We start from the raw sequence: 18,471 nt of genomic DNA, 5'->3' as shown, positions 1-18,471 counted from the left end.
CACACACACACACACACACACACACACACACACACACACACACACACTTGAGTGAGTGCACTTGCAGTGATAATGTGCTTTTATTTCAGGTCAAAGTAGGTGCAGTGAACTGTGTATATCATAATTCTTTTTGCTATTACTCAATGAGGATTGGGAGTTACCCTACACTGCTATTCTACCCTAATGTAAGTATGACAATGTAATTTAACAAATAATAATAATAATAAGCCAGTCACAATAAAAATGGAAGTTAAATCGTGCAAAATATCTACGCTTATGTTGAATTTTTTTTCATGTTATTAATTTTACCACTCTCTATATTAAAAACACAGGCGCAGTGTACGCAACTACAGTCGTAAACACCACCACCAAAAAAACCCATGATTTTAGTCATTCGTGATTTTATTATAGAAACAGCCTAGGTTTAAGTGATACTTCTAAGTATTTATGTAATTAAACATATTTTTATAAAGAAAAAGTGTGTCGTATCGTATGGTGTAAGCAGATAGATAGAAAAAGCCCAAGACACCACTGTATTAAAAGATGAAATGTGTTATCTCAACGTGGCAGCATTTTACATAGTACTTATTCATATTTTAGTACAACCCATCTGAAAATATTTTAAAAAATCTGTAATCAGCATAATGCCTGAGGTTCTGGATTCGGTTCCCGGTGGGACCAATTTGGGTAAACCAACTTTTCTAAATGAATTCTGTTGTGAATATTCTGGGTAGTTTGTCGGAGTAAATTCTGTTGCTGAGGTGTTCATAGCACAGGGAATTTTCTAATTTGAGAGCATGTCATCGGTGTGATTCTCTAGTAGTCCATTACTATTATTAATATAAATTTTAAGTTAAGTTCATGTGCGGTCGTCTACGGGCACACTTAAGTGGTAGTAGCATTGCTTTTTAATTACTTTAGTGTATATGTACGTAATGTATACTAAGTAATTATGATTAATATTGTTCGATTTATCTTCCAATTTGTCACGGTTTTGTGACAAATTGGAAGATATGCTACATTTAATGAAGTATGACGTAGCAATAAAAAGCTATTTCAATTAGAGGATGTATGCAGATTGAATGTTGTACTGAGTACCCTTACAAAACAAATCCTACGACGCGAAAGTGCCCTACACAAATAAAACAATCCACAGTGATTGACGTTACTAGGCCTACTTTCGCGTTTATGCCTTAAAGGTGATCGCACACATTAAAAGAACCGACCGAGCTGAAAGAATCTTCTTATCGTGTCGATACTTCTTTTATTTTATAATAAGGAGTAGCCGAAAGAATCGACCACACCGAAAGGATTACATGTGTTTAGTTATTTCTTAAGTGTTGTCAAAGCGCACAATGTCTATACTGTACACTGTTTTGGAAGAAAAAAAAAGAAAAAAGAACTCCGATCATCACTATAAATAGTAGTAAAAATATAAATATATAATTTGAAATGGCAAAAAACCCCTGAATTTAATAGAAAATACCCAAAGGTGGCAAGGTGCCAGGAAATTATGCATCATCGTCCGTATAGTTCGCGCCGAACCTGAGGGTCTACTCTCGATCTCCGTCCGACATCCGTCCGAAACAATTACTGCCAAATATAAGCAATACTTGACCAAATGAAAAGACGCGTGATGCGAATGAAGCTTCATACTGGATATTTGGATATATGACATCATCCGAATTCGTCTGGGATTTTGGTACCTTTCGAATTACAACGAAAATTCGTCCAATTTGGCACAGATAAGTGTGCAAAGTATCATATGATTTCGTACAACGAAGTCCGACATTAGATTTTTTCGGCGCGTTCGGCACGGACAAGTGTGCGATCACCTTAATACCAATTCGATTGAAAACATAACCAAAATACTCTGTACAAATTAGTCAATTTATACAGGGGAAGAAAGGCAGCTTTGTCTACTACAGCGGCGACCGTGTCTTCGAGGCTTTAGATCAATTTATAATGAAGTACCTTAAAAACCATATACATATACCTACAGTCGCGCAGAAATTGAATTCAAATAAACCCATAGCGTATGTACTGGGAAGTAATAGAATTGAAAATGATGGACTTCATAGAATTGGATATCACTTGGTAAGTGTTAAGTATAATGTATAAACCAATCAGCCAAGTCAGAATGTCTAGTACGAGTGAATTAGAACAAATTTAAATTTATGAAAATGTATACGAACACTTTTTAATCTCCGTTACTGATATCAAATTTTATAGAAACACCAAAGTTCTATGATGAATTTCAAAAGCTTGCGACAATACGGGTCTTTAGAAATGAAACTATTTTTTCGGATCTCATAATCATTATCAACCCATTTTTACGTGCCACTGCTGGGCGCGGATCTCCTCCCAAGCAAGGGTTTACGCCATAGTCCACCACGTTTGCCTAATGCGGATTGGGGAATTTTCCGAGTGGTGAATCTTCTTCGACATGCAGGTTTTAATCAAGATGTTTTTCTTCACCGAAACGCTCACGGTAAATTTCAAATTAAATTCCAGTTATAAATTCCGAGAAACTCACGAGATGCGATTTTTGCTGAGATTGCCCAGATTTGAACCCACGACCTCAGCTTGAGAGGTGGTAGGTCAGATCTAAATCGCGTTTACATGTATTAATAATTTTACCATCTCAGTCGGGGGTGACCATGGGATCTGTAAAGGACACAGAACACCGGTTTATTCGAATAGGCAAATTTATGCTATTTAGAATAAATAGTTTCATTCCCAGTGTGTAACAACTGCGAAAGCATAAGAACTCGATAAATAAGACTCTTTATATCTCCCTCTAGCAGACCTCCTTGTGAAAGAGTTCGTCCAGCGAAGTACTGCCACCTTACCTACTTTTGCCGCCAAACAGTAATATGAGCATTACTGCATTCCAGTTTTGAAGGGTAAGGGTTCTGGTGAAATTACAGGCACATGTGACTTGTCAACTTATGTCTCAGGGTGACACAGGGTGATTTAAATGAGTGGCATTGCAACTGTTATGGACAGATGTGTAGCTTACCACCAGGCACACGACTTGTTCTTCCCGTCATTTGATGTTATAGAAAAAAAAAAACTTCACACAAACGTAACAGCGCGGCTTGTATGTGTGCGCGACCCGCCGCGCGCTATATACAGACGCCCACATTCGCATAATAATGAAAGGCGCATGTGACGACCAGTGTTATGCAACGCATCGTGATGTCATCGAGTGCATCGTGAGATTATACGAATGTTTGCGTCCGTACAGCCGCGCTGATGCGTTTGTATGGAGTTACCACACTTGTTTTATTACACTATGGTATTACGTTATGGTATTTTAGTAGCAGTGGAGCCCCTTGTGATAGAGTTCGTCCAGGGAAGTACTGCCTTATCTATTTCTGCCGCCAAGCAGTAATGTCAGCATTACTGCGATCCGGTTTTGAAAGCTGAGGGTGCTGGTGAAATTACAGGCACATGGGACTTGTCAACTTATGTCTCAGGGTGACGGGCGCAGTGGCAGTGCGCCTCAGATGTTTGCGATTTCACAACAAATTTCAGATTACTTTTTTCTATTTTATGCTTAAATAGGATTATTTTTTATTTTATTTCATATAGTACAACAACAGATAACAGACTACAAATAATACTTAGAACTACTACATAATGTAACATTGCAAATTTGTCACCCAATTATGATTGTACACAACAAAAAAGGAATCGTCAAAATCGGTTTACAAATGCCGTGTAATCGCGTAACATATACAAAAAAAAAACAGTCAAATTGAGAACCTCCTCCTTTTTTGAAGTCGGTTTTTAAACCGACTTCAAAAAAGACTTCAATAACTTGCATAGACATGCTTTTCTTACAGAAAGGTTTAGTACATCTGGTGATAGTAGAAGATGACAATCTTCGATCCAAACTGACGAAGAATGAATACACCACAATAGTATTCAGCTACCCGAGGTTCCTACCAATTGCCAAAGAAATACAGAGCACTAATGAGCAAGAAATAATAAAAGAGATCGTAGAAGCATTGCCAAAGGTCGACCACATAGATCCGGATAAGTTGAAGGTAAGTATGTTTCTAGTTTAAGTCAATGTTTAGGCTAAGATTTGTAAAACGAAATTTGACTTCGACTAAGACAAACGAACTTTCCTTAAGTTTAAACAATTTGCCTAAGTTTAAGCAAAAAATTACGAAACAATATCTAAATTTAATTTAAATTAACTTAAATTTTGAGATAATTTCGTAATGGCTTGCTTAAACTTAGGTAAAGTTCGTTTTGTAAATACTAAAAACTTGCTTGTTTATTTATTTATGTCATAGGTGCAGAATAGAAACTGTGAAGATGCGTAAAGTTGATATGCATTGCAATAGGAGTACATTTGTATTCCTATGACAGCCACGCACGGCATTTGTGAAGTAAATAAAGTACTGTAAGTACTTAGTAATTAACAGACTGTTGAACGAAATAAATTAATGCACTTCAAAACAATAGTAAAAATTCATGTTACACATATAAATATCCAACACATTCAGCTTCTCCTTACAAATATTTAAACAAGTCTTAATTAATAATCAATCTTAGTAATAAGCCGACTCGAAATCAAAGTTCGTTGTACGAATTGGATTAAAACTAAGTTAATTCTCATTTGACTCAGACAATTTGTATTGACAACCTCGATATCCCAACGGTTTACTCTATGTACAGCGATGAGAAGGTTCTGTTTTCTGGTTATTTTCTGGGTATTCTGGGAATTCCGTTGCACTGGTACTCATAGTACAGGGAAATCCCTAGTTTGAGACGAGGGAAGGTGTGTGCTTCTCTAGTATATTATTATTTTATTTTCCGGCTTGTGACATTTTGCGTATTTAAAAAATGAAGTGAATGGTTTTGTGGAATTATTTAACTAAGAATATTAATTATTGTTTTGGTCGATATTAAATATATCTATATACCTACCAACAAACTTTTGCAACAATAGTTCAGAATAGAGTATGGTTTGCTAATTTATTTACCATCTCGATAAACAGTGACCATGAGTCCATTAAAGTGCCGATTTAGATTCGAAACAAATTATTTTGATTTTCTATGTCAAAACCTAAGAACTAGATAAAATATAATATTTCTTTTGCAGAAAATTAGAAACCAACTCCGTCGAAATTTTGTGACTCCATGGGTACTATACTTGTCTACAAAAAAGAAGGATGACGATAGATTGCTGTTGCATAAAATGAGTGCAACATATCCCGATATGTATTTTGGTATGTATAAATCCGAACTTTCCTGGGCTATGTACTTTACTAACGATTCAACTTGAATACCTTTAAGGTCAGTGCCGTATCTTCAACATGGTACCTGCGTTTACGCTCGTGATGACATCTGCTCTAAACGTCTCCGTGACCTTGAAGACCCCGATCTCTCTGTAATGTGGGTTCTGGTAGACACTGGACTGGAACAAATTGTCTACGCCAGTGTGTATCGGTCGCATTCTGGAGACCCGGAGACGACTAGGCTGTTCAACCATCTCTGCAGCTCGGCGGAAACAGTCCAACAACGGTATCCTAAAGCACAACTTGTCTTTTTGGGGGACTTTAATGCCCATCACCAGGAATGGTTGTTCCCATACCAAAAAACCGACCACGCTGGAAGAGAGGCGCGGGCATGTGCTCTATCACTAGACCTCACCCAGCTGGTGAGTTGCGCTACCAGGGTACCGGACGTTGACGACCACACTGCCAATTGGCTGGATCTTCTGCTGACAACCGATCCAGACCGCTACCAAGTATCGGTCTCATCCCCACTAGGGACATCCGATCACTGTCTGGTGAAATCTGTATCTGTCTACTCCCCGCCCGATCTCAGTACGGGAAGTACTAGGAGGATGTGGCGATACAAGTCAGCTGATTGGGATGCGATGCGGCATTTCTTTGCATCTTATCCCTGGCGGCAGCTGTGCTTCTCTTCTGACGATCCGACGTGCTGCGCGTCTGCCGTCTCTGAGGTGATTATTCGGGCTATGGAATACTTTATTCCGTATTTCGAAGTCTCCTCCAGCGGCAAAGCTCGCCCTTGGTTTAACGCTGAGTGTGCTTCTGCGGAAACGCTAAGGCAATCTGCGTACCAGGCTTGGGCTGATGCTCGAGATCGCAAAGCACCGGAAACCCTACGTCTGAAGAAAGCCTTTAATAAATAATAAAAAAATAAAATAAAGCAAAAAAGCGATACGGAAAGCTCGCTTCGGCCATATTAGTCGTATTGGGGTCAGGTTAGCTTCATACCCATCAGGGAGTAAAGCATTCTGGTCACTCGCTAAATCGGTCGAAGCGAATTTCTGCAGGTCATCCCTTCCGCCTTTAATGAGAGATGACGGATCGCTGGCTCATACCGCTGAAGAGAAAGCAAATCTTTTTGTTTCTCTTTTTGCTTCCAACTCCCGTCTTGACGCTACTTTGCAAACACCACCTACACTACCTCGATGTGACTCGGAAATGCCCGAAATCACTATCCGTCAAAAAGAGGTGTTGAAAGCTTTACGCAAATTAGACGTCAACAAAGCCAGTGGCCCTGACGGAGTCCCAGCGATTGTCCTGCGGAACTGTGCACCCGAGTTGTCTCCGGTGTTGACTCGCCTGTATCGCCTCTCTATGAGTTCTGGACAAGTCCCGAAATCCTGGAAGCTTGCAAATGTACAGCCTGTACCTAAGAAAGGTAGTCACCCATCTAATTATCGACCTATCGCAATCACCTCCATACTCTGTAAGACTATGGAGCGCGTATTGAACAGCCGTCTCCTTGGATACCTCGAAGATAACGATCTCCTCAGTGATCGACAATATGGTTTTCGCCGTGGACGATCTACTGGGGATCTTCTTGCGTACGCCACACATTTATGGAGCGAGGTTGTCGAGAAACGCGGTGAATCGCTTGCCGTGTCTCTCGACATATCAAAGGCCTTTGATAGGGTTTGGCATGATAGCCTGTTAAACAAGCTTCCAGCTTACGGAATTCCTGTTGGCTTTTGCACATGGATAGGCGATTTTCTGAAGGATAGGTCAATCCGTGTAGTTGTAGATGGTTACTCGTCTGCTCCTCATGGTATAAATGCCGGTGTACCTCAGGGATCTGTCCTCTCCGCCACTCTATTCTTGCTGCATATCAACGACCTGCTGCTGATGCCCGGTATCTTTGGGTACGCAGACGACAGCACAGTGGCGGTGATTTATGTGCCAGACGCCCGAGACAACAGTGAAGAGATCCGGTGTAAGCGAGAGGCGATGGTCACCCGGTTGAACCTGAGTCTGAAAGCTGCTTCCGACTGGGGAGATGCTAACAGGGTCAGGTTTAATGCGGCTAAAACACAGGCGTGTCTTTTCTCATTAAAACGGAGTCCCCTACACCTTACTCCGACTTTCCGAGGTGTCGTCGTGCCGATAAGGGACCACCTTGAGCTCCTTGGACTGGACTTATCATCCAACCTCAACTTTGGGCGATACATCGAGTGCTTGGCAAAAACTGCTGCCAGAAAACTAGGCATACTTTTCAAGGTCAAGCGGTACTTGACACCTGAACAGCTTTTAAATCTATATAAAGCACAAGTTCGATCCTGTATGGAGTACTGCTCCCACCTTTGGGACGGCTCTGCCCAATACCAGTTAGCTGCCTTGGACTCGGTGGAGCGTAAAGCAAAGAGACTTATTAACAATAATCCTCTTGTGGAGTCGAAGCTCCAAAATCTTGATCATCGCAGAAAAGTAGCCTGCTTGTCGGTTTTCTATCGGATACATTTCGGGGAGTGTGCGCAGGAACTTTTCAATTTGGTTCCGCCCTCACCGTTCCTCCTTCGGTCGACTAGAAGGTCCGGAGCACTCCATTCTTATGTCGTTGATATTCCACCTATTCGCACTAAGCGCTTTGCTTCCTCCTTTCTGATGCGTACGGCAAAGGAATCTACCGGCATCTGTATTTCCCGAAAAGTACAATTTGGGGCTATTCAAGGCTAGAGTGAACATTTTTTAGGCAAACGCGTCCCATCGTCGCTTAACATCAGGTGAGATTGTGGCCAAGCGTGTGTCTAGTATATATATAAAAAAAACATGGTTTTGATTATAGTGACCCTCCCTAACAACCTCTTGGTTATGCGGGGAAGTCACTGTAACCTGTGCAAGCATAGCGCTCTTCTAAATTCAGGTTCTGACCCCGGATCAGCCCGTGTACAGTTTAAGGTCAGAGTTACTAGGCATTTTCAGTTATACCTACTTCTTCTTCCTCTTTATAGTGTTATTTTGTAGCAGTTGAGCTCGTTGTGAAAGCGTTCATCCAGGGCAGTACTGCCACCTTATCTATTTCTGCCACTAAGCAGTAATGTCAGCATTACTGTGTTCCGGTTTTAAAGGGTAAGAGTGCTGGTGAAATTACAGGCACATGGGACTTGTCAACTAATGTCCAGGGTGACGGGCGCAGTGGCAGTGTGCCTCAGATTTTTACGATTTAAAGAGCTGAGTGGCACTGCAACTGTTATGGACAGGCGTGTCGCTTACCATCAGGCGCACGACTTGATCGTCCCGTCACTCGATATTATTAAAAAATAAATTGAGCTCCTTGTGAAAGAGTCTGTCCAGAGAAGTTTTTTTATACTTTTGTATAAATCTAAGTGCGCATTAGACCTCCATCTCACCTGATCGAAAGTGACGATGAGGTCGACGATGGAGCATGCACACCTAAATAATGCCTATTCACTCTCGCCTTGAAAAGATCCAAGTTATAAAGTTCCAGCAACAAGTCTGCAAGCAGGGAATTCCACTCCGTAGCTGTTCGCCATATGAATGTGGAAGCATAACACTTCTTGCTTTGGAATATTCACTATATGTATATGAGTGGAATATAGACGACGTCTAGTCCCTCGATGATGGAAAGGGGAAGGCGGAATTAAATCGTGTAATGCCATCGCACGCTCCCTGTGATATATCCCGTAAAATACCGTACCGTACTGTCAGTACTTCCACCTTACCTATTTTTGCCGCCTAGAAGTAATGCCTTACTGCCTTCCGGTTTAGAAGGGTAAGAGTGCTGGTGAATTTACAGGCACATGGGACTTGTCAACTTATTGTCGGGGATAGTGCATATCCGCGTATGTAGCATTGGTAAAAGGCGCGTATCGCGTATAATATATATTTACTCAAAATTTGACCGGTGTATTTCGATAGAATTCAGAGAAGAGGAAAATCTACAACAGACAACGTACACAGACTATTACAGAAACAAATTGTTGCTTTTATCGATTATAATCATTGACTTACAAATAAATGGACGACGGGTCTAATACAAAAACCACGAAAAAAATTTCCCAAGTCAACCTATTCGAAATTTAAATTGTAATGTCATCGCAGTATCGCGCTGTCAGTAGAACAAATGAAGACTAAAGCGGAGTGTCGCGCTCTGTATACGATTTTAGCGCCTTACAAGTGCGGACACTTTTTAGCGCGGACCCGACGTCCATATAATTGTAAGTCAATGATTATAATCTGTTTTTTTTTCAAGACGAAGTAAAATGACAATTCGTTGCGTAGAAGTCTTTCTCGCTTTAAAAGCAGCTAGTATTTGCAGTCGATAAATATTCTATCGGCTGAATATTAGTATTAGCTATTAAATAGCCGAAGTTGTTTCATTTACAGGTGTATAAATTGTTAATGAAGTAAAATGCAGGGTTCGGAGTTATCAAGATGTTTATTTTCTTTGATAATTATCAAGATAAGTTTTTATTGAATACCAGGAGGTTTCAACATCGTGATATACAATTTTTGTTTTGTGAAATGACGCCACTAGCTTGTTATAATTATTAATACAAAGATCGAACACCAGCGAGCTAACCGTGTCAGTCGCTACGGCGAAATAAGTTGTTAAAACCATAAACAAAGATCCGACAACAAGCACATAGAAAAATTCGTGAGGTCCGCTGGTTCGTTCCGTGGCTTAGTTGGCATAGCGTCTGGCACGGTTTGCTAGGAGACGTCGGTTCGAATCAGGCCGGATCGAAGGATTTTCTTCTAAGTGTTCAATGTTTGTATTAATAATTATTACAATTACCCATGCTTATTCATAGTTTTGTCTAATTTTTTAAATATGACGAACAGTGTGAAAACTAAATAAACACGAAGGTCTTTTGGGAAAACGATTTGGTTTGTGACTTCTTTTTTTAATACATTTGAATACGTCTGGCACAAACACATGGCATGACATTGCTAGAAATAGCTTTTTGTTCCAATTAATTTTACAAACACCAAGATAATGATCGTGATAATTATTAATGATAATGATCACTTTGAACCCTGGTCCCAATTGCTGTTAATTTATATCTAAATTGTCACTTTTATCTAAAGAAATTTATTTAAAAAATTAAGCAATTTAATATCATTACTTATCACAACTACAAAAAAGCTGTATACGAATATAACATATGAAAGTCGGCTTTTCGCTACAAGTTCAAACTCAATGTGACACTACATAAAAGATAACGAGTATTATATTATTTTAAGTATCTATTGCAATATACATATCAGGATTGTAGAAGTTTCCGTTGCTATTTGGAACTACTGGCGTTTTAAAGCGGATGTTTTATTTGTGATTGTATAATCTACATAGGCAATGATATTTTTTTTAATTTATTTGGGTCAACGAGCAATAAAAACAATTAAAACTTATAACTACATTTCTTACAGTATGTATGTAATGATTGTGTCACAAACACCGTTAACCACTAATGACTATAACAAAACTGAGAAATGACGTGATACAATTCAAACCAATAAAACGCTTGATACGATGAAAGAATTACTACATACACATGCATTGTACGTCAACAGCACATCAAGTTAAACACAGAGCAACGGAATTCACTCTGGAGCACTTCCCAGAACACCCAGGCCAGAACCAATCAAGAAAAATTCACTTCCCAAATTGGTCTTACCGGGAATCGAACCCGGAACCTCCTCGTCCAGTAATAATAATAACGCACACACTCAACCTATGTTCTATGTATCCTAGTGCGGGGCTATACCCGCACTAGGAAAACCCTGTGTCGCGGGTGCCATGGACACACATAGACAACCACAAATTACACCCAAACTCACGAAAGAAATAAATGTAGGCCTTACAAATATTTCTCCCGGCCCGGGAATCGAACCTGGTACTTCTGTGTGGCAGTCCGGCATGGTAACCGTTCGGCCACGGAGGCAGCCGCTAATGTGCCGTGACCAGTATCACGGCAATAAAGTAGGATACTTCTCCCCACATACATTTATTCCATAAGTAAAGTCAAAAGAAAAAGCCCGAAAGGGCCGAGTTATACAATTACTAGGGTAAATTGGCGTTAAAATTAGCACATGATTTAGGTTTCAAAATTAGGCGAGCAGCACTGCTCGCTACAGTGATTGAGCAGAAAACAAAAAGAAAGAACAGAAAAAACTATTCAAAATTTGAAAAAAAAGTAGCCAGGAATCAGATAAAAGGTGATAAAGGTGGGCTGACGATGGAAGGAGGACACATCGTCACAAAAATCCCCACCGTGCGAACCGTTAAGCCACCGATGTACAGATTAGGTGGTCCCAGGTTGAATTCCCGTTAAAACCAATTTGAAAAATTGCCATTTCAATATTGATTCTGGTCTAGGTGTTGTTGAGAATGAATTCGAATGCTCTGGTACTCGTAGTACAGGGCCCTCCCTAGTACGAGACTAGATAATTGGTTAGGTTGCCTGGCACATTATTATTCAGTCTTCTGGGTGGTGTTAACTACATTTACGGACCGACATCAAGTAAATACTTTATATTCCATAGTTATATATAAACCACGCATACACTCCACTCACTTACTACATACCCACATACCAGAGGCGAGGCGAGAAAATTTAAAAGAGCCGGAGCAAAACAAAAATCAATTTCCTTAAGAAAAAGTGGCGCCTTGGCGACACTTAAACACAATTTATTAGCACACAAGGTACTAGTATACTTCATTTCACTAGTTAACTTATACACAAAAAATTTTGCACAAAATGTAATATGTGGTGATACGTGGAAAATTTTAGGCAAGCCGGTGAAAATCGAGTTACACGAACGCCTTGTCACTGCCACACACACCTCTAAGCAAAACACACATTCATCTACAATTATTATACAACCACACAACTCTTTACTCTCTCATATACATCTTTCACAGTTTTTTTTTTCCTAGTTACCTTGTCCACGTTTTACGTATGGCGCACTATAAGTTTCAGGAATGAATAAGAAAAAAATACCATAAATGGTCAGAAATGAGTTTATTGTTTCTCAAAATATTCTCCGTTAGCATTAATGCACTTTTTCATACGAATGAACCAATTTTGAAAACATTTATGCCACTCCTCCGTGACAAGCTCTGAAACATATTTTTCGTACCCTTCGACAGCCTCTTTTTTTCAGTTCTTAATTTTTGGAAATAAATTAAAGTCACAAGGTGCCAGGTCGGGACTGTACGCTAGATGGCTCATAAGGTCCAAGTTGTTCACCTTCAAAAATTCATTTGTCTGTCTGGCCTTGTATTAAACAAGTAATTAGAGGATGGAATTTGTTGAGTAAAACACCGGTGACCATAGATGTAAAAGTAAAGTATATTGAAAACCACAGACAATAATTATGTTCTTACTCTAGAGCTGTACAATCGACTAGGGATGTATCTCACCATGACATCCCCTTTCCTTTCAAACTTAAAATAAAACTGAACTTTAACTTACAAGAACTTGAATTTAACTTCACAACAAAATTTTTAAACTTAAGTTTAATTTTTACTAGCTTACTCTTATCCAGAAACGTACATTTAGTTAGAAACTTACATTTATTTAGAAACTTATAAACTTAGTAGAACAAAATACAAAACAAAATGGTGATTGCCTACTCGTACAAATAACTGGGCTTTTTTACAACTCTGCCACTCCGACTTACATAAAGTTCATTTCTTAACGGCTGTTCATTGTTTACTTTTTCAGAAGTTACAACATTTGTAATACTTTCATTATCTTTTAGGTTTGAATTTCTAGTATTTGTAACACAGTCATTATCTTCATCCCTTCCCCTAATTTGCGTTCTTTACTAGCACAAAAATATTTTCTATTTCTCTCTAACTCTTGTCCAGTCTCAGTTAACAATTTATACGAATTAGGTCTTACACCTTTTGATTTTATTTCAGCATAACAATTAGGGTTTTTGTAATCTAACAGTACAACTTTCTGGCCATTTTTCTGTCATCTGTCAATTTCTTGGTTTGTCTATCATAATGAAATTTTTGTGTACGAGCATTATTATATAATGTATTTTGTACTATAACATTTTTGGAACTGACTTTTTTAAAGTCGGGTAAAAGCCCTTGAATTTTCCTTCCCATTAGCAATTCTGATGGGCTTTTACAGTCGAATTCTTGTGATATAGCGGTGTTCCTATATTCTAGTAAAGCTAAATATTTATCTTTGCCTTCATAATCTGCTGTCTGAAATAAATTTTTGACAGTTTGTATGTAGCGCTCCGCAAGTCCATTGGACTGAGGATACATAGGACTGCTTGTTTTATGCATAAAATTCCAATTCGTAACAAATTCTTTAAACTTAGCACTACAAAAATTTGTTCCTCCATCTGTATACAAAATATCAGGTATGCCAAATGTACAAAATATAAATTTAAAATGTTCAATTGTTTTGTCAGTGCTTAAATTTTTTTATTTAGAAACTTCAAAATATTTATTATATATACATGTACTACAAGTCAATACCTTGTTTTCAATGTCCCTAGACATAAATGGCCAAAACATACAAGCCATGTGATGATAATGGATTCTTTCTAACATGTCAGATCTTAAGGATTTTGGTACTACAATACAATTGTTTTTAAATATCAAATTATCTGAAAGTAAAGAATGGTTTCAAACATAGATTTAGTATATAGATGTTTCAAATTACATGGTATTTCCTTAATGTCAGGCCAACCACATCAAATATATTTTTTTAATTCTATAAATTCCGGGTCTTTGTCAGTCTCTGTTTTAAAAATTTGTAACTTATTATTAGTAACAGGTAAAGCAGTTATTTCCATACCTACATGAGCTTCCATTTCCTACTCTAACAAACTTTCATCACTATTTGTACAATTTCTTGACAAAGCATCAGCCAACAGTAAGTCCTTTCCAGGTTTATATTTAACTACAATATCATATTTTTGCAAATGTAAGCGCATGCGTTGTAATCTTAGTAGAATATCAAACAAAAGTTTCTTAAATATCAATTCTAACGGTCTATGATCTGTTTCTACTTCTACCAACTTACCATAAACATACTGATGGTATCTTGTGCATCCAAAAACTAGCCAACATCGCTTTTTCAATTTGCGCATACATCTGCTGCGTATTAGTCATTTCGATGCACAAACTTACCTGTAAAGTTATTTTGTAACACAATTGCTCCCATTGCATTTTTTGAAGCAGAAACAGACAACTTTACAGGTAAATTTTGTTTATAATACTGTAATACTGGATTCGAAATTAAAATATTTTTAATTCTATAAAAGCATTTTCCTGCTTATCTGTCCACACCCATTCCTGTGACTTTTTAATTAATAATCTTAAGGGATAACATTTTTCAAATAAGGATGGTATACATTTTGCCATATAAGTGGTCATACCTAATAAACGCTGAACCTCTTTACTATTCTTGGACTTTTCAAGATTTATAATTGCCTCAATTTTTTTTTGATCTGGCTTTATTCCATACTTAGACAAAATATGGCCCAGATACTGGATTTCTGCCTTCCCTATCTCACACTTTTTTACGTTAAACTTAACTCCATTCTCAGCGGCTACCTTAAAAACATTTAATAGTCTCTCGAAATGCTCTTTTTTATTTTTGCCATACACTGCAATGTCATCCACAAACACTTGGCAACCTTCTATATTCTGAAAGATTTTTGAATAATGTCTATGAAAAATTACTGGCGCAGATGCCAGACCATAAGGCAAACGTCTAAAATAGTATCTACCAAACGGTGTTATGAATATTGTTAGCTTTGCACTTTCAGGATCTAGACACAGATGAAAAAAAGCTGTAGAAGCATCCAACTTACTAAATACAACCTACCATTCTACATGAAACTTCCTCGAAAGTAGGTAACTTAAAATGTTCTCTGAGTAGACACTTATTCAAATTACTAGGGTCCAGACACTCCCTAATGTTCCCATCATTTTTTTTACTGTCACTATTATATAGCTTATTTTTGCAATGCTTTATTGCAAAGTCTGTCGGCTCTGTTATTTTTTGTATCACCTTAAGTTTTGTTAACTTTAAAAGTATTACAAATGTTGTACCTTCTGAAAAAGTAAATAATGAACAGCCGTTAAGAAATGAACCTTATGTAACTAGGAGTGGCAGAGTTGTAAAAAAACCCAGTTAAATAACTGGGTTTTTTTACAACTAACAAATGTACGAGTAGGCAATTTATTTTATTTTTATTTTTTTATAAAGAATTAAATAAATAAGTAACGCACACACTCAACATAGCCCCGCACTAGGGAAACCCTGTGTCGCGGGTGCCATGGACACGCACATAGACAACCACAAATTACACCCAAACTCACAAGAGAAATAATTTTAGGCCATACTACTATTTCTCCCGGCCCGGGAATCGAACCTGGGACCTCTGCGTGGCAGTCCGGCATGGTAACCGTTTGGCCACGGAGGCACTTATATAGTAATAATAAATATATATGTAGTAATAACCATTTGGTTTTGTTAACTTTTCTAATTCCTCTTTTAATGAGGTATGCAGAGACACGGGGTCACCCCGGCACTGTTCCACTTTGCCTACTGTGTTTTCTTCACTCTTATTTTGTACTGTACACCTATTATTGTTCCTATTTTACTGTCATCAAACAAATCTTTATGTTTATCAATGATTTTGTCATAATCACAATTTTCAATTTTTCTCAGAAACTTTCTTTCTAATAAATTTAATGCGGAAATTGTATCATGTCCTAACACTGGAACACATTTACTTTACTGTCTATAATATAAAACTCAATCGGTAAATTTTTGTTATTTATCAGCTTACCTTTAACTGCTAACACGCCAACACTTTTTATTTTTGAACCATCATAATTATACAAATTCCCATCTTTCTTTATAATTTTGTCTTGCATCCTCAGCGGCTTTACGTATTTTAGGGGTATATTACATCACAGCCAGAACCAGTGTACAACTTAAAATCCATAATTTTATCTTTTATCATAACTGTTTCTAGTTAGGTCTAAATTTGTTTCTTTGAGTAATCTTTCCACGACCTGTTTCTTCCATAATCCTTTAATAATATCATCTTTAATTGCTGCACCAAAACTACAATTTCTTGCCATTGTTCGCAGAGCATTGACGTAGTCATCAAAACTCTCGGTTTCTTTTAGTTTCCTTTTAAAGAACAAGTGACGGTCCATAGTCTCATTCGACATAGGCAAGAAATACTCATCAAATTTTTCTATTACGTATTTGTAATTTGTTTTGGGCTTCTCGTTTGTGAACACGAGGTTGTTGTATAAAGTATTTATTTAAGAAATTTTATAATTACAGGTGAACTCGACTGTGATAAATGGGAACAACTATGCATATCACTGCAAGTAGAGCAGGCTCCGGCGTGGGCGGTGTTGAAGTCTGGAGGAGCATACCAACGGTTGCGGAGCGCGAGTGATATTCAGTTGGCAGCAGCAGCGGTGCGGCTGCACTCGCTGTCTGCTACTGAGCTGTTGAGGATACTGGATGGAGGTAACGAAACAAACATTTAAACAAGAGAAACCCGAAAATTTTTACGTTTTTTTAATACTGTGCAAATTTCAACTATTCGTTGTCTTTACCACAAAAGCAATGCTTTTGCTGGGAAATAAAGTTTATTCATATTTTTTATGAAAGAACCAATTAAAAAGTGATATCGATAACCCAGAAACAAAAATCGTGTTACATGGTGTTATCTTCCGCCAGATAACAAAGTGTGTATTAGAGTCTAAGAGCGATCACGACGATGCAAACGCGCGACTGCATCGATACAAACGCGCGATTGCATCACTACACTTGTGATTTATAAGCGATTGCATCGATGCAGTCGCGCGTTTGTATCGATGCAGCCCCGCGTTCGTATCGATGCAGTCGCGGGTTCGCATCAATGCAATCGCCTATAAACCGCAAGTGTAGCGATGCAATCGCGCGTTTCACGAACGCACGTTTGCATCGCTGCTAAAAGTCACCGCGTGTAACGGCTCTAAAACGACATGTTATTACAGATATGGGCGTGTGGGTGCTGGTAGTAGTGCCATACATGTTGTCGTGGGACCACATCGTCGAGCCATTCACAAGAGCCAGCATACATTTCAACGACGCTGATGACAATATCAGTGTAAGTTTACCCACTGGCTAATTTGCCACTTTACTAACATTCAACGGACATTCCTGGGTGAGCTTTTACTAAGATTTTTAGGACAGGATGGCCGACTACGATGCCAATGGACCAATATAATTGTAACGTATTCTTTATGAAGAATATAACAAAAAACCTTTTTTTTTCCACACTCTGTATATATAATTATTAATACAATGATCGAACACTTAGTAAAAATTCCTTCGATCCGGCCGGATTCGAACCGACATCTCCTAGCATACCGTCCCAAACGCTATGACAACTAAGCCACGGAACGAACCAACGGATCGCACGAATTTTTCTATGTCAACAAGCGTTGTCGGATCTTTGTTTTTAGTTTTAACGACTTAGTCCCATCGCTTAGTATTATAACATAAAAACCATTTTTTTCTTGGTGCCTTCTGCTAAAAATAATGTCTCACATAACAGCCCTCTCATACGTTTATGCAGGGTGTATAATGATTTATGTAAAGATCTTGATATATTCCACCAGAGCACCAACTTAATTGTAAAAATTATATAAAGCCCGGGCTGTAATGAAGCACATGAACGCATCACAGACAGACGTAATTTTATTTAAAATATACACATTTCTATTGACTTAGTTAGCCATATTCATTAAAGTGCAAAATGTTATTTGCATGTTGTACGCAGTTGTTATTAAGCTACTTTGTTTGTTTCTTGTTAGTGTAATAGTTTTACTTGTATTAATATAATTGGACGTAGTTAAACAAACAGGATCCAATGCATGTCCAGTCACTTTCGAGATACGGCAGTTTGAGGTTTAAAAGTGTTTGTCACTCTTGTTTTATTTTCAAAACTTATAAATTCACGTAACTCCAGAGATATTTATTTATGTTTATATGTTAAGAGGTTAGGCTTTAGGAAACTTTAGGAACATATAACTCATTTTTGATAATTTTGTGGATTGGATCATTTTTGCTTAACTACGTCCAATTTGTATTTTGTAACTGTGCCAAAATAAATGATACAATTACAGATAAAATATACCTTACGA

The 18,471-nt window shown here is 38.0% G+C and overlaps 1 protein-coding gene across 1 annotated transcript in view; it reads left to right on the top strand.

The window, feature by feature from the left end:
• The window catches only part of LOC113227219 (dnaJ homolog subfamily C member 10-like), a 62,506-nt gene that overhangs the window by 35,341 nt on the left and 8,694 nt on the right, over positions 1–18,471 (top strand). Inside the window, exons 10-15 of the mRNA XM_026460116.1 lie at positions 90–185; positions 1,900–2,097; positions 3,852–4,055; positions 5,123–5,249; positions 16,616–16,807; positions 17,320–17,432. Of these exons, the coding sequence (XP_026315901.1) occupies positions 90–185; positions 1,900–2,097; positions 3,852–4,055; positions 5,123–5,249; positions 16,616–16,807; positions 17,320–17,432 (930 nt within the window). The remainder of the gene's footprint in view (positions 1–89; positions 186–1,899; positions 2,098–3,851; positions 4,056–5,122; positions 5,250–16,615; positions 16,808–17,319; positions 17,433–18,471) is intronic.

This window comes from Hyposmocoma kahamanoa, unplaced genomic scaffold (assembly GCF_003589595.1).
Source record: "Hyposmocoma kahamanoa isolate Upper Pololo Valley unplaced genomic scaffold, ASM358959v1 202, whole genome shotgun sequence".
Lineage (NCBI taxonomy): Eukaryota > Metazoa > Arthropoda > Insecta > Lepidoptera > Cosmopterigidae > Hyposmocoma > Hyposmocoma kahamanoa.
Note: the sequence above shows the minus strand (reverse complement) of the source record. Positions and strands in the feature narration are given on the sequence as shown.